General features: G+C 32.4%; 1 protein-coding gene across 1 annotated transcript; it reads right to left on the bottom strand.

Annotated features, from left to right (window-relative positions):
• Positions 1 to 399: 399 nt before the first annotated feature.
• LOC133204118 (beta-1,4-galactosyltransferase 1-like) lies at positions 400 to 18,612 on the bottom strand. The gene is made up of 8 exons (XM_061339886.1): positions 18,557 to 18,612; positions 3,763 to 4,041; positions 3,437 to 3,502; positions 2,948 to 3,183; positions 2,424 to 2,611; positions 1,973 to 2,095; positions 1,562 to 1,657; positions 400 to 643 (listed from the first exon to the last, which is right to left on the bottom strand). The coding sequence occupies exons 2-8, from the start codon at positions 3,977 to 3,979 to the stop codon at positions 523 to 525; spliced, it is 1,047 nt and encodes a 348-aa protein (XP_061195870.1). The 5' UTR covers positions 3,980 to 4,041; positions 18,557 to 18,612; the 3' UTR covers positions 400 to 522.
• Positions 18,613 to 25,440: the final 6,828 nt, after the last annotated feature.

Raw genomic sequence — 25,440 nt, forward strand, 5'->3', positions numbered from 1 at the left:
GAATTTTATGGAGGTTTTTATTTACTTTTTTTTTCATTAATATGATTATGATGTTACTATATATAATTTTGAAACGAGAAAACGGAAATAATAAATAAGTAAATAAATAAATATAAATGAAACATATAATAAATAAGTTAACATGTTTGCATGTATTCATATTTCCACCCGATTTTTCCCAATTGCCAATCCTTGAATATGTTTTCCGTGCAAATGTTCATGGAGGTAAAATTTGTATTTTCTATCGCAGACTGCTAGTGTGCGTGAAGGTATGTTTGAGAGTGTTTGGTAAGCTACAAAATATTTGTTTCTTTATTGTTATCCTCCTTTGAACATCTAATTGAAGTAAACTAGAGGTAGAAGAGTTTCATTTCCTGAAATCAAAGAAGCTTATCACAATTCTTTTTATCATTTATGATTTATTCATACTCCTTTTGATTTTATTTTCGTTTGTTAATCTATAACTGTAAACAACAAAGGTTTCTCTGTGGAACACAAAAAGGAACAAGCAGGGAAAAAAAGTTACAATGTGATTTTTATGTATGTAAAGAGTGGATAATCTGTCCTCTTCATAATTTGGTACTTCAAGTTTTTGACACCATCTTGCCTCATCCGTTTCATTCCCGTGCTCTTCAGTTTAAACCTGTTTTTAAAAAAAATATGCCATGCATTTATGCATTGTACAATTGTTTGAAGACACTGTATAAACGCAAGATCAAAATAAAAGATACACTGTTTTAGATGTACAGTAGGAATCACTAATCTCCAAATATCATGCAGGAAGTACCCCTCATGCTGTTGTCATATACTATAGAATAAATTATGTAAATAACTGATGCCAAAAAAAGAGAGAAAATCTTTAGTTCCTCGTACTCTCTTTACTTGGTGCGTAAGAGGAAAGATGACATAATAAAGGAACGAAAACATTTGACAGATATTGCATTTTGACGAAAAATATCAGTAAAATACAAACTTAGGTTTTCATAAGCAGAAAATCTGAAAGTTTGTTTGATTATTTGTTTTTTTTTTTGTTTTTTTTTTTTTGTTTTTTGTTTGTTTGTTTGTTTTTTTTTTTTTGTTTTTTTTTTTTTTTTGTTTTTTGTTTAACGTTCCTCTCGAGAATTTTTCACTCATATTGAGACGCCACCACTTGCCGGTGGAGAGCTGCAAATTTTGACCTATACTCGGCACTCACGGCCATTGAGCAGTGAGGGATCTTTTTCGTGCCAGCAGCTACTGCGACATGGGACCTCGATTTATACAGTCTCATCCGAAGGACCGGTCTCCACGTCCCGCAGTGGGATTCGAACCCGCGACGTAGGATCAACTCGTTACTATGCTACTGTAGTGCAGACGCTTTAACCACTGCGCCACGCTGGCGACAATATCTAAAAGTTTTTTTTTTTTTTTTTTTTTTTTTTCATTTCTGTAGATTTAATACATAACTTACAAATAGTACATAAAACTGCATGTATGAAAAATAATAAAAGATTTTATAAACAACGATAACAAGAGAGAGACATTCTTTTTTTAAATCAGAGAATGTTCGGAGAATACAGACCTTGCAGGATTAGGCTGGCTTTTTGTATGCTTGAGCATTATGTATCTTGAGATGTTGTATATGCTTCTGAGGACCGTCATATGATGAAATTCAAGCCTGTAAAAATGATAATTCGTGAGAATTTTAATAATAAACTATTCTTATTTTTTTTATTTTTATTTTTTTTTTTGAAAATTATCCCATTTTCCAAAAGAAAAAAAAAGAAAAGAAAAAAATGATAAATTCGGAGAAGAAAATCTGGATAAATCTTTGTAAGTTCCAAATGTTACTAATACAAGAAAAATGAAGATTTTATATAAAACGATCAAAAGATTATTTATAATATGCTAACTTTTACTATAAAAATGCAAATGTTTCGTTATAGAAAATATACTGACTTATTCATTAACATTAAACAGCTAGAATGCTGACCTGTTAAACATGTCATCATCTTCTCCTCCCCATCCGCTAAACTTGTTAGAAAATCCGTTGACAAATAATATTTGGTCCTTCGTCATGGCTGACACCCCACCAAATAATTCAACGTATGGTAGTCTGCAAAATGGGCTCATGGTCACATTATTTTGAGATTATTCTGTACAAATGTTCAGATATTTAAACTTAAAAAAATATTTTACAAGGATCAATACATGAAGAAATCCGAAGTTTTTTTCTATACAGACAGATAAATACGATGTTAGACTATTCAGTGAGATGTTGACCCGGTTGGTAAGATATTTGACCGTTGTGACGATTTTTATGTCACAATTAATTTGCATTTAATTTGCATTCGTTAATCATCTACTAAGGCAGGATCAAACGATAAAGTAAGTAATCAATTGATTAACTAATTTCTGTGACTATCATCTTGATTTATCCTTACTTGTAGTTGAGTTTGTCCACGGCTACAGACATATGACGTGGCAGATCCGAACAGCGATAAAAATTGTAATCGTTTTCCGGAAGCAGATCCACATCGTGGAAAATATAACAATCATAATCATATTCCTTACTGGCCTCTAGAAACGCCACATTTAGAAGGAGACCTCTGTTAAACTGTATTTCATCGTCCTGTTAATATAGGCTTACAATATAAATACACATTTAGGTAGACATATATCAACCGTCATGGACTCCAAATACAAACAGTCAATATATGAATATGAATAAATAAATAAATAAATGAATAAAAATATGCGGGAAGCATTTTAGCATATTTGATACATACATTATTATTATTCCTTCAGTATTGCATAGGAAACCACTCATAATTGATGCGGTATGATTTTTTTCCAGCACAGGAATATGTCCTATTTCAACCTCAGTTACACAAAGATATAAACACAATATTTTCATTTGTCATTAGATCATATCAACACCAAGCATCTGGCTTTTTATTCTGCTTACCAGATCAATGATATAAATTCCATATTCTAATTGCTGCCTCATCAGAAATGGGTGTATATGGTTTATAAATATCTTTAGATGTGCATATCTGTTCCTAAAAGGAATGAGCAGCGCCACCTTTTGGCGTGCTTTGCAGTTCGAAGGACGGAAATGTCCACCACACCTGACAGAGTTGTGTTTCTGTAGAGTGTCCTCCCAGCTAAAGTCATCGCTGATGTCAGGCTTTTTATGACCAACTGGAAATAATTAAATTGCAAAACGATTAGCGTAATTTTATTTTGTTTATTTATTGATTTTATAATTTTTTTTAACAGTTTATCGAAAATTTTAATGCGAGTCTTTTTGCTCTGATGCAAATGAATTTTATATTAATATCAATTTATGGAGAATTTTGGCATTATGTTTAAAAACGAAACAATTGTTTTGTATGCAAATAAAGTATGAAATGCAGGGTATACACAAGGATAAAAATTATAAAGGTGTACTTACTCAGATACGGTGAAATTATTGGACATTCTCTTTTTGGTTGTGGCTCTGACGTATTGAATGATAAACCTTGAGAGGAAAGAAAGATTTTAAGGGATTTCTCCATAAATTATGTTATTTGACAATAATCATTCTGATCACATTTTTTTTTACATTAAACACAATGTATGATAAACTATGGTAGAAATTTAAGAATGTAACTTCGATTCATATGGAGAATAAAATGTAAAATTTCAGGCTGGATTTTAAAAGATTTTTACCTTGAACTGTCCCAACGTTAAACTATACTCTGAAAAAAATCTAAATAAATATGATTTAAGGAATCTCACAATTCAGCACTGTTTTATTAAAGAGCTCATCTTGAGCTTTCCGTTCTTTGATGACTAGCATCATGTCCCCGTTATTAGAGTTCTTTAGGGAAACAAAAATAGCAAGAATAAATACTTGAAGGACAACACACCCGAAATAAAATCTCGGTGAAACGAGAAGTCGTTTACAAAACGAAATTTCCTTGGTTATTGTTAATATTATGGTTGAGAATTCCATGACATTTTCTCATCTCAGCCGATTGGGAAATGGCAGTTTTCCTTGCGTTGGAAAGTAAAAATCTGAAAAATAAGAAGAGTTTAAATTACAACATATTTCACATGAATAATCTCAAAATGCATTAACCTTGCAACAAGATTCTACGAAATCCTCCATTTGCACATTTTTTAAAATTATTTATTTATTTTTCTTTTTATTGGTTATTTTATGTTAATGGACATATCCATTTCTTAATTGATATTTCTTATAAAAAAAATTTCATGCTTTATGTAAAGGTAACTGCAGTTTTGGTTTAAGATGAATTTCAGATTTATATATTGTAACTCAGCTGCCAAAGTAGGTTAATATTCTGATTAAAGCATTATCCTTAATAAGAGATTTTGAAATTTCAATGAAAATATCATGTATGAAAATTCAAGATTTATATTAACAATATAACTTTTTGCAATGGAAAATTTGATAGATTGTGTATTTTTTTAATCTGCATTTTAGATATTGTTTTCTTTATATATACATATTTAAGACCTAAGCATTTGTATTATATTCTGTAGAAGGTTTTCGATATTTAGCTGTTCACTGTATATGTTTACACATTTATGGATTTGAAAGAAAATTGTCCTTGAATATATAATTCTTTTACTATATTTATTACTACCAATCTGAATATCGCTACACTCTCTCTTGGTTGTAACACACTGCTTCCCTAATTGCTTTAATGAGTTATTTCACCCCAAATAAAGTCGGGACAACATATTATTATTGCTAAACCTATAATATATATCGCTGTTCGGATCTTCCACGTCATATGTCTGTAGCCGTGGACAAACTCAACTACAAGTAAGGATAAATATAAATATAGATATAAATTTACTTGGTGTTTATATACATTACCAATCTGATCGGTTATTTTATTTATAAATTTATATAAAATTCAATTCGAACGAAAAAAAATATTTTACCATTGCAAGGCACATTATTGTAACATTCAATCGTTTACAGTGAGACAGGAACTACAAAATGAATTTTAAAAAATTTAGTCCTCCTAAAATTTATGGTTAAAATTAAGTATTGACATATAGGCAAAGTGGCATTTGTGGTCTAAAATGTCACACTTAAAGCTTACAGCTGGCGTGGTTTGTGTTACATCAAATCTGACCAATTAAATTTAAGCACTAAAGCAGGTGTGGTTAAAAGTACGCTATATATATACAACCATGTAGCACTTACACTGTTAACAAGTGTATTGTCTGCTTATTAAATCATAAAATCATTGTAGTACTCAAGCTGGCTTGATTTAATTTGTGATTTATATAACTCAACTAATATAGCATTGAAACTGTGATTGTTAGAATTGTGTTATTCATGTATTACCAATTAAACTACTTAAAGAAGCATGCTCCTTATCATTTGGAATCCAAAGGGATACATTGAATACATCCAAATTTTCTTTTGTTTGAGTGCCACAATTTTTTTTTCTGGTCAAAATCATCAATCATGACAAATAAATTTTATATATTTGCATTTAAAAAATCCATGCTAAAATAAAAAAAAAAAAATTAGTTCTGCTGATGTCAAATAAATTAACTAATTTCTACAAAGTCTTTTTTTTCTTATTATATGAGGCAAATTATGCTCATATTTCCCTCCTACAATATGCGAAATACAACATTGTATTTATCAGCAATTATCAAAAGAAACAACAGTAATTCTCACTTTGTACAAATACAGGGAAAATAGTCCATATTAAGATTGATCATAAACAATTGCAAAAAACTCAGTAATTGTCAAACTTTGACAGCAAAATCATAGATTATCAACAATTTTTAGACGAAAATTTCATACCATACATGACATAGTTGTCTGTTTTTTAAAAATATTATTGGACACTGAAAAGCACTGTTGTTGGTGTAAGAGTTATCGTACTTGCAATGAAAAATGTATATTTTATTGTTTCAAGGACTAGTGATTGCATAATAAAAAAATAATTAGGCAAAGCAATGTCAAATTACAAAATAGCAAAGTGGGAGTTAAGGTGGCTTCCCGAATTTTATGATTGTGGCAGATATAAAAAAAAATATATGGACGAAAGAGAAATTCCATAAATATATTTAATTTTGAGTTGGAAATTTGCATTGTCAATTATACTATTGTGCATTCAGAATCAGATTCAGAAATTGATATTTTAATTCGGATTTTTAAACAAATAACACAAATTCTGTAGAGCTCTTGACCGTGCATTAAAATATACATTGGCCACAAAAGGTATTTTGATTTTTTTTTTAAGTTTCTTTAATTGATACGTGACAGTTCACTGTAGCTCAGTCGGTAGAGCCCTCGCTCCGTGATCGGGAGGTCGTGAGTTCGAATCTTGGCCACGACTGATCTAAGTCGATAAAAAATGGGTAGCAACTGTTCCTTCGCCATGCGCTAGGCACTTTGAAGTGAAAGTTACGGGTCCTTCGGATGAGACATTAAAAACTGGGGCACCGTGTCACGGCAGGCGTTGGCACGATAAAGATCCCTCACTGCTCAATGGCCCTGTGTGCCGAGTAAAGGTCAAAATTTGAAGCCCTTCACCGGTATATGGTGACGTCTGTATATGAGTGAAAAATTCTCGAATGGGACGTAAAACAACATACAATCAATCATTAATTAATACATTAAAAAGTCTCCCTTAATCATAATTCTACAGGACATTTAGACTTCTCATAGTCAAACTTTATTTATACAGGAGTTGAAGGTAATTTTAAGGACATACGCAACGTACCTTGCTTACTGATAATTTTTAAAGATATTCTTAATTTAAGATTATAGTGCCATCAGATGTTCGTAGACAAAAAATCAGCATGCATTACCAGGGGTTTTGAAAAGATGTCAATTGATGGAAATTTTTGTATAATTCAAAGAAAAATATACCAAAATTACTAAACGTATATTTTAGATGTTTTGTTTACCCAAACTTGTTTTAGAATAAGTGTACAACAGCATATATAGACATTAAAATGTAGCACACAGTTCCTTTAAGTATTGGAACTCTTCAACTCCAGGGAAAAAGACAATATAGTTCAAACTACGTTGCGTATGTCCTTAATGGTCTATTCTCAGGCTTATAATAGGTATAAATTTTGGGGTCTACACCAATCCCCACACTTTACAACATTTCAAATCGAGTCAAGTTAATTTGACAGCAATCATAATTCCAATCCCAAATAAAGAAAAAAATGTATTTTATGTAACATTCAGTGTCTGGCCCGTTTTTGTTCTTTCATTTCAATTCAATTATGAAATATGAAGATAACGAACAGAAATAAATCTCAAAAGTCCATTGAAAAAATACAAATTTGGATCAGAGCCAAATCCCTTGTCATTATCGGGCAAACGGAAAAACCCGTAGATAATTCAGTGTTTATATTATACATTTATTGCATGATAGTGAGGGAAATATGAAGATTAATTCAGCCAAGAAATATCATATTCCCCGAGGGCTTCGCCCCAGGGGAATATGATATTTCTTGGCTGAATAAATCTTCATGTTTCCCGAACATTCATGCAATGAATTGTTTATTATACCGAAACAAGCAAAAACTTTGAAATAAAAATAAACTTTCAAATTCGACATCGCTCTTAAATTCACTTTCATTTTTAACGTAAAGTTACTGAAACCCTTTGACACATCACTAATCATCAATTTTGTGACGTACACCAGGCTATTGTGACGTCTTCTACTCTCGGGAGTTTTCTTTCAACGAACGATTTAAGAGCCATTCTCTGTAACGACTTGAACTTTTATAAAGGAAATGTGGCACGCATAGTCTCAGAATTTCTCCAAACTCTCTACGATAAAAGTCTTTTATACCGTAAACTCAAATCAGGCAAAAATTGGTTGCTACGTGTCATGTTTACCATGGCAACATGTCCTAAAGTTTGAAAAATGGCATTTTTCAACATGTTCAGAGCCCCACAGTTAACGTTTGCAGAAAAGCAAACAAGTGGCAATGATTGTTTCTGAAAGTTGAAGGCCTGATGTCTTAAATGCATGATAAACATGTTTGGTAAATCAACTATTACATACGTTACTATGGAAACAAAGTATTCAAGTAATAATTTTGCTCATTTAATTTTATAAGATCATACACTTAAGAATAAAAATAAATTATAGGTTGAAATGCAAGCAAATAATAGACAAGAGATCCTTGTAACATATACCAAGGAAGAAATATGGTATTTCTTATAGGTTGGCAATGGTTGCCATGGTTTTAACACCAAGAAGGGATTTTCAATTTACTCTCTTAGTGTTTAAATCTAATCCTATCTTTTTAAAAAGCATATTTCTAAATAACTAATGAACAATTTTTAAAGACGTTCATGTGACCCTAATTTTCACATTTCAAAAAATTCAAATTCAATTCTTTAAATAGAGCGTTGCTATGGAAATAAGCCGAAAAAATATGCATAAAAATCTGAAAAATATTCTGTTTCCTTGGATACGTACCCTTGTATGTAGATTCCCAAAACTTTTATGATTGATAATTATGAACAACTAACCTGACTTTAAATTTTGACTGCCACCCAATCTCTAACTGGATGCAAAAAGCTGGCACATAGGGTTTAATATTGATATAAAATTAACAAAATCGAACATTTTCCCTTCTTGGTTACCATAGCAACAGTGTTGTATTTTTCAACAAACGTTATCAATATATGATATTCAACTTTAGTTCTTCCAGATAAGTACTATTCAAGGTGAGTCAAATAATATGTTTCTTGAATAAAAGGTAAGAAAATTCCTAAGGCAGCAAAAAAAATATCACTTTAAACAACTGGTACATTGTTTCCATGGTTACACTGCAAAGTAACAATTAATCCCAATTTTTCTTATTTTGTCGGTGTTGCAAGGTCTTAAGGATGTATATGTGCCAGTCATGAATGTTATTGTTTTTCCTGAAGATAGTAGCATTAACCCAATCTTAGCAACATATTTTGCATGGTTACACTGTGTTACCATGGCAACCATGAAAGTAATTTTTAGAATAATATTGCCAATACCTAATTACTTAAGGTCAAATATTTTTATTGTTTTTTCCTTAGGTTATTGATTGAGTTTGGTCATTTAACACCTATCATTAGTGAATATTGAGCATTTTTCTGCATTTTTCAGCATCTAAAATGTATTCCAAATGTACCCATGGTTACCACTTACTTAGAGATAAATTCTAAATAGTTTCTTTATAGCATAAGTGGCAACAAGGTGTCAGGTTTTTGTGAGAATGGTTTGTTTGTTTTTCTTAGTCTTTATTAAGGCTTAATAAAGATTCAAAGTAGCTGAGAATCTCAATTTTTCTAACTTTTCTGGCTGTTACCATGGCAACCAAGACACATAGCAACAAAATTTTATTTGATATATGTTTCTGGTGTCAAGTTGTAATAATGGGCAAAGTTTCATCAAAATCGGTGACCATGCGTGGCAAAGAAGTTTAAGTGGTTACAGAGAATTGGTATTAACTATTGCTGGAAAATGCACTAGGTATCCGGAGAGGGGGAATATGATGAAAAGCATGCCGACGACCGTGAAATATGAAGTTTTATGGGCCGATCACGTGATAATCCAGAACCAATCAGATAACGTGTTGTGTCGAATAATCATGATGAGGTATAATAATATGGCTTAACAATTAGTATGAAAATCGTCAGCCAGCATTCAACTTAATGATACTATTAGATTGTTTTGTAGATAAGGTCGTTTGATCGACCACAGAAAATGTAAATTTATATGTTAAATAAATGCTGAAAAATATAAAAAACACAACTATCAATGACTTGTACAAAATATTATGCATTATGATATGACTACCTCATCGGATTTGTAAGGGACATATGCTTGATTACGCATAATAATCATTCCAAAGCAACATTTGTAGGCGAAAGGAGTGGAAGTATACCCATTTTTTTATATAAAAAATAAGTTTATATTTTGTCAAATACTCAAACGGAAGGCTTGTCCTCCCTCTACTTTTCGCACCCCCCCCTCACCCCCCTCCATTCCGTTTTCAAATTGTCATTTGCTGGTCTGGCTAAAGAGAGGGAAAATTTATATACAAATGTATATTTTTGTATAGTTAATATGTAATGAATTTTAACATTATTAAAAAATTATCATCATTACCACTCAAGCAGTGATATTGCTGTGTAAGTAACAGGTACTTGTACAAAAGATCTTAATTTAAATGCTATATTTACAAGAATTAAATATGGTATCGCTAGGACCGTATAAAAAGTAAACTCTAGTTAACTGTAGTGATAATTTTGGCAATAAGAAAACTTTAACTTTAGTAATACATGTACCTTTAATACTTTCACTTACTATGGAGATCATTGAGAAACTTTGATTTACTAGAGGGATCATTATGACATCACAATGATACAATAATGAAAACGGTGATTTATTATATCTACAGTGTATCACCAAAATCTACTTATATGTCGTTTTGGATAAGGTGATGATTTCAAACATATGGTAAGAGATACTTAATTTCATTTGTCGCCCGCGTGGCGGAGTGGTACATGTAGGGTCTGCTGTAGAGTCCCGGAGTAGTGAATTGATCCTTACGTCGCAGGTTCGAATCCAACTGTGGGACGTGGAGACCGGTCCTTCGGATGAGACTGTATAAACCGAGGTCCCGTGTCGCAATAGGTGCTGGCACGAAAAAGATCTCTCACTGCTCAATGGCCCTAAGTGCCGAATATAGGTCAAAATTTGCAGCTCTCCACCGGCAAGTGGTGGCGTCTCCATATGAGTGAAAATTCTCGAGCGGGACGTTAAACAACAACAAAACAAAACGCTTAATTTCATTTGCATACTCGACTTACTTATGTGCCATACTTATAAAAAACAATGTTTGTTTGTTTGTTTGTTTGACCTCCCTTCGAGAATATTTTACTCATTTTGAGACGCCAACACGTGCGGTAAGAGGGCTGCAAATTTAGACCTGCACTTGGCACGTACGGTCACGTAAGGGGTCCTTTTTTGTGCCAGCATCTACTGCAACACGGAACAAAACACCTGCAAAATCGGTTTGAAATTATTTCTTCTAAAGCACACGAGAAAAAAAAATGGAGTCCCTTTTATGTCAATAATCATTAATTATTACATGTACAAGAAAAACTTTGAACTATGCCTCCTTTCTGTAAAATATTAGAGATTTCTTTTATATATATTGGACGTTATTGAACCTACCTTTGAAAGGTGCTTATGTCGTCTAAATACTATTTAACCATCTTTTACAAACTAACGTGTAACACTGATTGCTTCATAGTATAGGGGGCCTGATATTTTGACAAATGCATAAAGAGTCTCCATGCAGTATGTACAATAAAGGTCAGGGCAATGTTTAGGGGTCGCATGTCTATTATTTAGTCATAAATGATTCCATATTAATTTTTTTTTTTTTTTTTTTTTTTTTTTTTTTTTGCATTATTTTTTTAACTCCAAATATCTGAAACTCATGGTTCAATTTATGCCATTCAACATTCAATCATTGTTTTATTAAACTCTTCTCTTGATTTTTTTTTCCGAAATTTGAATTATGCAACTTCATAATCGTACAAATAGATCGTTAAGTGAAACATAGCTCCATGTGAATTTCTTATTTCCGAGGTATATATGATCAATTTATACATCACAGAGTACTTAAGTATTCTGGTATCAGACCAAAAAATTGATTATATAAACAACAACGCACACATTTATTATTATATATCAAATGGTCATTTTTAAACAATGCTCATTTTAATTAAGAATGTCTGATCTCATCCTTTTCTTACAGGTGTAATGGTTAGGGCCGTAGATATTGGCCTGGGTAGCGCAGTCAGTAGAGCACCGCACATGATTAGTGATGCAGGGGCCCCGGGTTCGATCGCGGTCCAGCCATACATGTTCTCCTTTCCTGTTCCATAATTTGGTCCCGTTGACCACTGCTGGACTTGCAGCTGAAGGTCCTGCCAGGGGCAATAATAAGGGTTGTGTCTTCGGGGGCGAAGACAATTTAAGGAGTGTGGAATCTAATGTTTTTGGCCGTAGATATTGGCCTGGGTAGCTCAGTCGGTACAACACATGACTAGTGATGCAGGGATCTCGGGTTCGATTCTCGGTCCAGCCATACAGTTTCTCCTTTCCTTTTACACAGAATGCTGACAATCATATATCAAACTATGTGAGCAAAAACGTGTTTCTGAATTTCTTTCTTTCATGTTAATCATTAACAGATAAAGAGAGTTTCAAAGTGTCAAATGAATTGAATTTGAGGAACAAATTGGCGTACCTGTTTTCTACTACCTTAATGTAAAGGGTTGATACATGTAGTTAATCAAAACGGGGAACAAATAAGGAAACACCTCTAAATGTGATTTTTGCTACAATATCCTAGTAAAGAAAAGTCAGATGCATACACCTTTTTTAACGAGCATGTATATATACATGTATCATTATCCTTTTCTCAAAGGAACTATGATTCTGCTGAAAGGAGGACATATATTAGTACAAGTGTTCTCACATCATTCTGTAATTTATATTTAGCTAGAATCCCTTAACAGTACACTATTTTTGATAGCCTCTGAGGAAATTTCATTATAGAAATAAAGTCATCCTTGTAGAGAAATCTATTTTTATCATGTGTGTATGGGAGGGGAAGGGGTACACAAGATACAAGATTTTATTAGTCCAATTTGGGCCCCCGGAGGAGCAAAAAAGATTTACAAACATGAAACAAAAGAAGGAGGAAGATCCAAATGATAGAACAAACCTGATCTTAAATATAATGAGCAATGCTTATTTGTATAATCAATGATAAATGCATCTACAAGAGATATACTGAATATACATATTGTATATGTTATAATAATATATAGTCAAGTAACTGGAAAGAAACATATATGTATATCAAAGAACAGAAGAGATGATATATTGCCATACATGTACGTGAATATACATCCCCAAATATATTTAATTTTTTCAGTTAAGGTAGGTTATCAAGGAATCTAGCAAGTGATCTTAAGATTTCGGGGTCGTTATTAGTCATGAGCCGATGAAATTGATTATCATATGAGAGAGACTGAAAATTTTTATATTTATTATTACAAATTTTTATGAGTTCAAGTCTTTGTACACTAAAATCAGGACATACAAGGAGAAAATGAATTTCAGCCTGAATCTCCTTGTGATCAAATTCGCTTATCTGATATCGTCCAATTTCAATTTTAAGCCTGTGAGCTGATATTCGTAACCTTGTTATGACTGATCTATATTGATTGTTTGTTAAAATATCTAGATAGGGTTCAAAACAAAATCTAGTCTTTAGGCAGGTGACGGTAGAAAATTTATCATCTTTATGTAAATTCCTGTCTTTTTCCCATGTAATTTTATAGAAGTTGAGTAATATTCTTTTCAAGTTTATTTTAAACGGTGGTAGTGACATACCTAAAACATCACTAAGTTTAATATCAATATGGTAAGTAAGAAGTTTAACATACACGAATACCATGAAGTAACTCCATTTTGGTGTAGTGTTTTGGAACATTTAAAAGCCTCACTAAGTAAGGAAATTCACCATCTAGATTCATCTGGATTTCTCTTAAATTTGGAAGTTAATGGATCAAATACTTTCTCAAAATATTGGTTGGGGACTACTACACGTTAAGTGGAAATGGGTGAAACTTTTCTTATTTTTAACACTTTCAGTCTAATTAATTACTTATGTTGGGACATTATCTTGAAACTGTATTGTTATATGGTTATATATACTATAGCCTATATATTCGAGAAAATGTGGAAGGTATCAGCAACATCTAATGTGGTGTATGGAACGGAAGAAGATATACAAAACTGAGTTAAGTTAGGAATTTCTATAAGCTTACCGTTTTGTTCACGTTTATTAGGTAAATAAAGCGTAGCACATTTTGTAGGTATAACGTTGTTCACATTTGAGAGATAAAAACTCAAACAGGTACCAAATACTTATCTCCTGTGCTAGCTTAGATCAAGTGTGTTTGAAAACTGCATATACAGTACCAACCAGACCCAACCTGACACCTAAGCAGTCCCAGAAAGCAGTCCCCGGGACTGCTTTGGGACCGCTCTGGGACTGCTGTGGGACTGCTCTGGGACCGCTGTGGGACTGCTCTGGGACTGCTGTGGGACTGCTCTGGGACTGCTCTAGAAAGCAGACCCAGCAGTCCCAGCAGTCCCTGGGACTGCTTTCTGGGACTGCTTTGTTCACTCATGCATGAAAAAGGTTCTGAGTGACATGATAGCTCCGCCCCTTGTGTATTCTGAATTTGCAGGCTTCCTGTTGTTGTTTTGTTTACTTTCAGCAGAGAGGTGTTTAAGATAAAGAATAAAAAAAAAACAAGGAATTTTTTTTACAACATTTTAATAAGAAGAGATAGATATACATGTAATTACTAAATGTCTTCAGAGGTTGTAAATTTACACAATTGTAGTGTAGAATTAATTTTAAAAAAATTAAAGTAGTTAAAAGGGAAGTCAGGAGATGACTTTTATCCTTTAAATTAAACTTTAATACAGGTGTTTGAAAAAAGAAATATATCTAGGCCTATTTAATTAATTAATGTTAATTAAAACTTTAATACAGGTGTTTGAAAAAAAATATCGAGGCCTATATATTTAATTAATTAATGCTGTCAAGTTACGGAATGTACTCAAAGTTTGCATTAGCACTATTTAAAAACAAACAAACAAACAAAAAAACAAACAAACTTGTCATTACAATAAGACATTCAGAGGGACGTACTGTACTGGATTTTTTTTTTAAATTGAAAAAGCTTAAACTATATGCATGCTAAAAAAGAGCATTCCATGCTATTTTTTACCGCCCTCAAATAAAACCTAATAATTTATTAAATGACCATGAAATAAAATTATTCTACCATTCTTCAGTCATTTAAAACATTATATTTGTGAACAATTATTGGGGGATTTATTTATGAATTTGTTTTTGATTTATAAACAAGTAATTAAAAGAGTAAATTTATAAACATTTTAAAATGTTGGGGATTGTGACTTATTTCTTATTTGTTTTGTTTGTGTTTTCCTGGCCGACTAATAAAAAGCAATACAAATGTATAAAATGGTGTCAACACCTGAAGTTTCAATCGCCTTCGGGCATGATTAGCAGAAAGTCAATGCATGTTATTTGGGTATCAGTGTTACATGTACACATCGCTGAACATGCTGGTCAACAATGACACTAATTTCAATCTATGTACTGCAAAAAATCTTCGTTTCAATAAATGTGTATAAATTTATTTCGGGATTAATTAATTTTGAACATAATCTGAGGGTTCCATTCGCGTGATTTACAGATGTACACTCAAACGTTTATATAATAAAAGTATTATTGTTTTCTGTTACATAGATAATTTAACGATAATCAAATTGGCAAGTCAGTGAAAATAATCATGACTGAAATATAATACACAAAGAATTTTTCAAAAGCTCCAGTATACTTAAGAAAACTGCATTCAGAGTATACATGTAGTATGGAAATCGGCCTTGCTCTATAATTATAAGGCCTATTTAGAGCTAGTTTTGATAGAAAATAAATAACTCAAGCTTAATTATCCATAAAAAAAATAAATAAATAAATATGGAAACCAATATCAATCACAGTAATTTAGAAATTGATTAATTTTGGTGAAAAATTAATATACCACAAAACTGTGTTTGAATATTCATGTTATTTATAGGTGTGAATGTCTTCTTTGTTCAATATTTATTATTTGTTTCTATACGCGTGGTGTGATTTTCTTAACAGTTAAAAAATGACTGTCGCATGAGAATTGATACTGCTCAGAAAGAAATGGATCATCAATTTCAACTGCCTTTTATAGTTACATTGTTTATTGGTAATCTCATTTCTGAGTAAGCTCCGCCCATTAAATTAATTAACCCCGCCCACTGGGACTGCTGGGACTGCTTTCTGGGACTGCTGGGACTGCTTTCTGGGACCGCTGGGACTGCTGGGACCGCTGTGGGACTGCTCTGGGACCGCTGTGGGACTGCTCTGGGACTGCTTTAGCAGTCCCAGAGCAGTCCCAGAAAGCAGTCCCCGGGACTGCTCTGGGACTGCTTTGTGTCAGGTTGGGTCTGGTTGGTACTGTATAATATATAATAAGAAGGAATTTTCAAGATTCCGATATTGAGATAAATAAATTCAAAGGTTAAGGAGCAAACCAAGAGGTAGATTTATCTTCCTATTGATTATTTTATTGCATGGTGCTTGAGGTTCATTGCGTAATTTATTAATTCCTAGGAAAAGTGAAAAATACTTTTTAATACTTGTATATATATTTTTTTCTCAATAACTAGATCATATAAAAAATATGGCTTTAAGAAGAACATTTTTATTTAGTATAGATACTAAAGGACACATTCAAACATAGTGGTACTTTTTGTTGCGTTACACTTGAACTTTTTGGTTAAATTTGACATTTCATATTTTTTAGGTTAAATTGGAGCCAACGTGTCTATCGCGGTCAACAAAAATACCGATATAAAAAGCGGAAGACAAACTTTTGAAGAATACATTTAGATATTTTAAGTAAAGTTTCATACGAAAGTATTAGACGGATGAACTTCAAGTGTCTCAATTGTTAGAAAACATTGTCATTATTTTACTACGTAGACATGGGTTACAGTGACTTTTAATGAGGATACACTACATTTACCATTTCGATATGTACTTTTTCCACTTATCTGTAAGTGCCATAATAACACGACAAATCATAATTTACATCAGCGTTAGGCACATTGCAATTCATTTCCTGTTAAAATTGTTATCTTTAAGTAAGAGAAAGTATGAACTTTTGCACAGTTCATAAAATGAAAAGCAAGGTTTCAAATCTAGTACGCGAATCCGAATTTTCAAACTAAAATAACGGAAAATAATACCAAAATTAATAGAATTGATCTTTTTTTTTTTTTTTTTTTTGGGGGGGGGGGGTGTCCTACCTGTAGTGGTAATATACCTAAATACATTTTTTTCAAAGCTTATATATTATAAATTTTATTGTATAATTTCATCATAAGATGAATTCCAGCTAGAATTATTGAAACATACATTCCTTGAAAGCATCAAGAATTTCCAATTTACATGTACCGGTACACTGAAGCTTGCGACATTTGAAATAATAAATCAAGAAGCAGATATATATGACTTTTATCTTACTGAGGATTTTTTAATGGCATAAAATACATGTCAATATATGGATTTTTTTCCATTAACTTTTATTATTTTTCCTGGTAAGGTTTAAAATATTTGTCGTCATCAACATGCTCATCTCTGACCGGCTAAATATATTCGGTATAATTTGTTGTTGTTTTTACTTCCTTTAGAATCAATTTAAACTTAACTAAAAAAAATGAGAAAATCTGTCAGCATAGTTTAAAGGTATGACAATTAATTGCAAATCGTGGCTTATGTCCTATATACCTATGAATTTAACGAAAAATTCCTCTAAGGGAGTTTTAAAATAGTGATATAGAAATAGTCAAAGAAGATTGAAAATGCATCGAAAATCTTAAACTGGAGAAAATATGTATTTAAAAAGAATCCTTTTAATCTATCTTTAATATCTGGCTTCTGTTCGAACAATTAAGGAAATGTAAATTGAGACAGGGAAGTGGAGCTGGAGAAAAAAAAATGCAAAACTTACTTAATATTTTGTTCGAGCTTTCCTTGAAGAAAACTGGGGGGATATTAAAAGAATTGGAAAAAATCATAAAAAAAATTGCGCATTTATATTTTTATCTCAAATATATAGCGTTAAGAAATTGAAAGTGATTAACACCATTTGTGATTTTCCACATATATTGAAAGTTCTTACACCTTTTTACCGTGTACTTTCAAGGTTCATGTTTTTTGAGATCTTTGTTAATTTTGAATTTCAGATGTGTAAATGATTTTCAGGGACTTTCTATTATTCCAGTGCGTAGGACGGAAAATATACAATATACATGTAAGCAATTCTCATAATAAAACAATTGTTTTCACGTTAGTAACATTTTCTGGGTCAAGAGTGGGTTGTGAGAAGAACTGGTGGAATACTATAATTTAACTCTCCCAAGTGTTAGAAACACACACACACAGTTTTGTTTAAGATTAAGTCGATTGCTTTTTTACAAGTTATCAGAGAGAAACTTATTATATCCCCAAGTTATCATTTGCACTGTGCCTCTCTATTTAGATATATTGCAAAATATCTTATCATGACATATAATTCAGTGTAATATCAGTATTCTTGCACATGTGCCCTTAGCTTGTGAAATAATTTCTTATTTTAAATTTTCCGTGAGAAAATAGAAATGTTAACTTTAGTCTAAACAAACAGAACTAATTGAAACACTGAATATATGTTAAACAAAACTAAAATGATGCATTAAAAATCTCAAGGCAAAACCAGCACATACCAAAATTGAATAACCTTAGGGAAAGGACTAAGAAAATGCATATTCGTGCCAGGCTTATTTTAGAAAAAATAAGTTTGCAAACTAGAAATAACTACCTTGTCGTCACAAAATGTTCCGCATCTACATTGTTACCACACGCCGTTGCTTATATCTGAATGAGGCTAGCAGTCAAAAACCCTGCTGTATGAAGCGCATGCGTTAGAAATAGAGGAGAAATAGAGGAGCCACACATTTTCGATCTGTATATTTTTGGATATTTTTTCTCAGTTTTCTCGTCTTTAAAAACATTATGCAGTGATTTTTCTATTATGATATGTAATGGGAGAAGATGAAAAAAAAAAAAACAGGAAAATCGAGAGAAAAAAAAAATAAAAAAAAAAAACAAACAAAAAAACGGGAAAACAAAACGCTGTATACAAATGGTAAAAGTGAACAAAAAGTCCGAGTGAATTCAACCCAGTCAGCCATTGCCATACCACGTATACGAATTTCAGAAAACACACTTGGCATGGATCAGTCATTCAACAATGGAGTGATCAGTGGAACCAACAGGATTTTTCAAATCTCGTCCCCTAGCATACAGTTTCAAGGTTACCAAGTACACTGTACATGTACAAAATCCAAAATCCAGAAGGACAATTTGCAGATTATCTGTCGCCAATACAAAACCAACCGAACACTGTCCCTCAGAGTATTGATATGCGCAAAACTCCATCAGTGATATATAACAAATTTGAATATGTGTCATCTAAACTAAATACCCTGGATCAAATTGTAACAGGAGTATCACTATGGGAGCAAATACAATTGAACAATCCTGTCAGGGTTCTTCAATGATTTATTGCACAGTGGAGTGATAGTTATAATATGTAGTATATTGTGTATGCCCATTCTATGGGAATAGGCTTTCCTACGGAAGCCCAATAGTGCAAACCAAAAAAAAATAAGAAACAAAAAAACGAAATTATTATATAAAGAAAACGAAACTATTAAATAAAAAACGAAATTATTAAATAAAAAACGGAATTATTAAATAAAGAAAACGAAATTACTAAATAAAGAAACAAACGAAATTATTAAATAAAGAAAACGAAATTATTAAATAAAGAAAACGATATTAATAAATAAAAGACAAACGAAATTATTAAATAAAGAAAACGAAATTATTAAGTAAAGAAAACGAAATTATTAAATAAAGAAAACGAAATTATTAAATAAAAGACAAACGAACTTATTAAATAAAGAAAACGAAATTATTAAATAAAGAAAACGAAATTTCTAAATAAAAAACTGAAACTGAAATACGGAATTTATAAATGTGCATGGTAAAGGCCTGAACCCATGAATCATTTCATAAAGCGCACGTGTTATAAAGCATCACTTAGTAATTCTATAGACCTGATTTTGTTTCGACATTGAAACAAGTGTGGGGGAAATGAAAAAAAAAAAAAACTTAGATAAATGTCAAATTGACAAACGTAGAAAAACATTATGTGCTCACAGCCTATAATTCGCATTTGTAAAGTAAATGATTAATAACTGTTCAATTTTGTTTACGGGAATTTGATGCTGTGTCGTATCCCCACAACGTCAAAGTTTGAGCCTGTAAGACTGGACGTAGCGAGGATGGCTGTTTCTGCTTACATAAAATTAATGACATTCCAAAAGAGCTCATGAATCGCTGAAAGGTCAAGGCCTTGCGTATCGTATCGCTGAATTCCCCCCGAACTAAACCTAGTGCCCTATCTGTGTACCCATAAATCTTAGGTTGTTGAAACAATAAAGAGAATGATTTGAATACTTGTTGGATTTGTTATGCAAGTGTGTGCATTGTTTGTTCAAACTATCACTGACTTATAAATACAGACTGAGAATTTGTCATTTAGAATATGTGAGAACAAATAGTTAGTGCATCACTTCTGATTATGCTTTGATAAATGACCATGAAATCACAGGCGCTCCCATGTAATTCTGTAAATGACGAATGATAAGTATATATATATAGGTCTACCCCTCAATCTGATTTTAAAGTATTGAGGGGTAGTGAGGGGTAGACCTATATATATATATATATATATATATATATATATATATATATATATATATATATATATATATATATATATATATATATATATATATATATATACTTATCATTCGTCATTTACAGAATTACATGGGGAGCGCCTGTGCAAGAAATTAGAGGTGTTTTGCTTAATTTTTAATAAAGTAAGCAATCATTATTTAAAATCTACTCATTGTAACAACTTTGTCTTGTTTAATTTTTGCACTTGCTCTCTTTAAACAATAATTTATAATGGGTTCCGATCGGTAACGTATCATTTTACAGCATTTTTTGTACTGTGCTATAATTGAAAAAAAGATGTATAACCATGGGAATTTCCTAAATGTTATAAGGTTCAGAAGTGGTAAACAACGGAATCTTAACAGACATGTATATCTTAAATATTTGTGCAATTTATTAGCATAATCTCTTTGATGTTTTATGTCCAGATTCATTGTTTGCTAATAATTAGACCTTCTGTGTTGAGGGTTTAAGAAAGCTAATACTAACGTAAACTTGTCATCACTGGCCAATTCATGAGACTGGTCAAATTAAATTCACATTAATCTTGTTAATGTAAGATAAAAACATAGATCTAAGCATATTGGATAACCAAAGGTAAAATTCTCCCCTATTCATCTATTATGATTGTCAACTCCAACTGGTTATTATGTTATCGATACGGGAATAGCTGAGTGTAAATGCAAATATCACACTTGTTTTAATGTCGAAACAAAATCAGGTCATAGAACACGTGTGCTTTATGGAATGATTCATGGGTTCAGGCCCTTACCATGCACATCTATAAATTCCGTATTTTAGTTTCAGTTTTTTATTTAATAATTTCGTTTTCTTTATTTAATAATTTCGTTTTCTGAATTTAATAAATTCGTTTTCTTAATTTAATAATTTCGTTTGCTTTTTATTTAATAATTTCGTTTTCTTTATTTAATAATTTCGTTTTTCTTTATTTAATAATTTCGTTTTTCTTTATTTAATAATTTCGTTTTTGTTTATTTATTTTTGGTTTGCACTATCCCACAAATTGTTATACATGTATCTAAATGAATGGTGATCAGAAATGGAAATCTGTCCAAAGTCAAAAATGTCTTTTATGAATATATATAGTCTGGTCAAATCAACCACTGAACAAAGAATACTCATAATAAAGCGGGAAAACTCCAACCCAGTCAATAAAACCAATAGAATTAGACCTTTCAAATCAATAACTAATAAAAACCAAAATAACAATAACCACTTCCAAAACACCTGACCAATGCCCTTAGGTATATATATAAGTATGTACAGGTAAGGGAGAACTAAGGGGTGGATCTAGGTTTTGAATAACAAATTTAAATAAAAGTTAAAATATATATTCTGGCAAGTTCTGTTACTTTATTTTTGTACAAATCCAACACTATTACAATCTCCCCCCGGTCGCGGAATGACGTCCACGTCATTCAAATGGGAAACTATAATCCTGAAATATAAAGCATAAAAATACATAATAGAGAGCTTTAGTTACAAGTTTATAGCGACCTTGTACGTATGACGTCATCAGAATGTGTGTACTTTGAAGTTCCTTCGCAATCTTGTGACGTGTAGTTACCCGTATTGAACGTGTTGCGTTTGATTTACACGTAAGTAAATAACTTGTAATTTTATTTCAAGTCTATGCAATTTTCTGAGAGTTTTAACAAATGATGTTAATATAAATGATTAAATAAGCATATATTACATAAGAATCATATGCATTTTCATTCACAAAGGGACCAAATTCTGTCTGTAGTGCACCGACACTCGCTATCATGCAAAACTTGAAAGTAGAGAAAAACCTGAAATTGAGGAAAGTCGGTTGGCTCAATGAAAATTTATATAATAATGTATGCAATAAGATTTTTTTTCACAACTTTCGTAGCTGCTATTTAATACGAAACTGTATGTGTCATTAGACCTATGTGTTGGGAGTTGTTTGTGTGTGTGTGTGTGGGGGGGGGGGGGGGAGGGGGCTGGCAGATTTCAATTTTGGAAATAAGTAATGTTGAAAATAAATAATATGTCTTCCATCTTTAACAAAATAAACAGTATCACATTGACTGATGCAAAATATGATGTGTTGACGAAAGAAGTTTCATTGTTTGTTTGTTTTGTTTTGTGCGGTTTTTTTTTTTTGGGGGGGGGGGTAGCTTTTCCAAAGAAAGAAGAGTTAATCTGTATCTGGTCATCTTGGGCATAATTAATAAATAATCTTTCTTGACAAAATTTGCCACCCAATCCACCCCCTTCCCCCATTTTCCCATCAGAATCAACTGGTCGTCCCCTTTATACCTAGATGTTTTTTAAAAACAGTTATAAAGATTTATAAAGCCTAAGTTCCCAGTGTCAAAGAAAACATTACAATCTAAATCAATCATATATATTTTTTGCTTACACATCCAAAGCAGAAGCAATTAACCGTGTGTAGCACCGACTCCGCATTTAAATATCAGACACAGTTTAAAGTCAATCTAACAATAGAAACATGGGGTTATTCAAACTCAAAATCGGTGAAAATTTTAATTTGAACGTAAATAACAATTTATCATGTTCACTCAATCTCGTATTTTTATTTTTTATTTTTTAGATCAGATACGCCATATATAGCTTTAACGTTAAAAAATAAAACGAACAATCTGCATTTCCCGGTTGGACTACATCAGACAAATATTTTTTTTTTTTATTGTTGGCCTAAACATTGTGTTTTTAAACAGAATTAAAAAAATCTACAATACATTAATTTATTCCTATGATATAATAATAATAATAACTCGCTTTCATTAGTTAAGACTATGCGTACCTATTTAGTCTTAGAAAATTAAAAATATGATAAACTAGAGCCGAGCTCGTTGCAATGCAACGAATAGGTCTTCCGTCTGAGCTCCGGACAGGCCATAGTGACCTTGAGTCAAGGTCATGCAACATTTTAAGGTTATAAACAATCCTGTAAGGGGCATCAACTTTCAATGTTTCAACAGTAGAAAGACAGTTAAGGAATGTAAAATTCCCCCGTCAGTGAACTTGAACTTGTCCAAATAACCTTGCGTCAAGCCATGACAAATTCTGCAGCTGGTTAAGAGCAAACACCATCTGTATGTCACCGACATAAAAAAAAAAATCACAGTCACGTATTCTTACTGTGATTCATCCAAAACATCATATTCTAAGTGACCTCGAATTTAAGTCAAGGCCATTACACACTCTGGATATATTTATCAACTTTTCAGTGAAATGCAAATGCATGCAATTTTTTCTATTACAAAATTATGGACCTTTTTGTTTGTTTGTTTGTATGTTGTTTAACGTCAGCTTCGAGAATTCTTCAATCATATGGAGACGCCACCATTTGCCGATGGAGGTCTCCAAATTTGACCTATACTCGGCACTCATGGCCATTGAGCAGTGAGGGATCTTTTTCGTGTCAGCACCTACTGCCAGACAGGACCTCAGTTTGTACGGTCTCATCCAAAGGATCGGTCTCTGCATCCCACAGTGGGATTCGAACCTGCGACGTAAGGATCAACTCCTTAATCCACGACTCTAGAGCAGACACTCTTACCACTGCGCCACGTGGGCGACTAGACCTTTTTGAATTTTACACTTATTATATCAGTGACCTTGATCTTGCCTAAATGACCTATGTTAAGGTCAAAAACAACCTTTGAACAAATTATGAGCTTCCAGTGATACTCAATGACAAAGATATACCTAAAAAAGAATATTGCACTTTTCTGTCAGTGACCTTGAACTTGCCAGAAAGACCTTGGATCAAGGTCAAAACACATTCTTGGATCATAAGCAATCTCTGTATCAAGTAAAAGCTTCCAGTGATTTTATATAACAAAGTTATAGCATGGGGAAAAAAAAATTATTTATCTGCCAGTGACCTTGAACTTGCCGAAAAAACCTTTGTTCAAGGTCAGGACAAACCCATCTAAAGCAATCTGAGAAAAAGTTTCCTGCGTTCTTCCCACCCCTTATAAATTTATGATCCAGGCACGAATTTTGCCATTTCTTCTGCCTGTCTAGTACTATGTTATCTCAAACCGGTGGATCATTAGCAATCTTTGTTCCAAGTATGAGCTTCCAAAATTATAGCACATACAGTAATCTTACACTTTTCTGTCAGTGACCTTGAACTTACAGGAATGACCTTGGATGAAGGTCGTGTCAAACCATTTAATTTTGTCATAAGCAATTCCTGTATCAAGTATGATACTTGCTATTTTTTTCCAGTAACCTTGAACTTGCCGGAATGATATTGGATCAAAACCATGACACACCCTCGGATCATTAGTAATCTTTGTACCAAGTTGACCTTCCAGTTTCTTCATAACAAAGTTATAATATCCTTGGCAAACTATCACGTACAGACGGACAGCTAGGCAGACGAACAGTGTGATTCCAGAAGACTCAAAACACCTCCACCCCAACCCACACACTTCGTTTGGGGGGATATATAAATTCCTATGTTAAATTATGAACACTCTTTCCAGCCCAAACCTTCTCCCTGGAATCAATATTTGAAAAAAAAAATGAATGTATGCTATGTTGGAAATTTTCTCATTCTAGTCCAGGGGTTCTTGAGAATACTATTTTCAAATGACCCCATGCGCGGATCTAGAGGGGCTTGGGGGCAGTTAAATGTATATACTAAGCCAAGTAAAAGTGACCATGCCCCCCCCCCCTTGAAAACGCGGACCCTTCCTCGAAAACGCGGATCTGTGTTAAAATGGTATGAAAAGTCTTAGGTATGAAGCTTTAAAAGTCAGCGACCCCCCCCCCCCCCCATACACACACACAAACACACACACGAAATTGGTTTTTCACGTTTGGGAAAAGAGTTTCTTTTTTTGGGTCGTCAAGAAATTTCTGGGT

The sequence above is a fragment of the Saccostrea echinata genome, unplaced genomic scaffold (genome assembly GCF_033153115.1).
Source record: "Saccostrea echinata isolate AGI-Se365-2 ecotype Australia unplaced genomic scaffold, CSIRO_AGI_Sech_v1 ptg000052l, whole genome shotgun sequence".
In the NCBI taxonomy this organism is placed as follows: domain Eukaryota; kingdom Metazoa; phylum Mollusca; class Bivalvia; order Ostreida; family Ostreidae; genus Saccostrea; species Saccostrea echinata.

Bases quoted from the DNA above. Each gene is read 5' to 3' on its own strand.
- LOC133204118 (XM_061339886.1), bottom strand. From the start codon at position 3,979: ATGGAATTCTCAACCATAATATTAACAATAACCAAGGAAATTTCGTTT. The intron at 3,503-3,762 runs GTGAGATTCCTT...TTTCCTCTCAAG, and splicing joins TAATAAAACAGTGCTGAATT to GTTTATCATTCAATACGTCA. The intron at 1,658-1,972 runs GTCAGCATTCTA...TCATTTTTACAG, and splicing joins GATGATGACATGTTTAACAG to GCTTGAATTTCATCATATGA.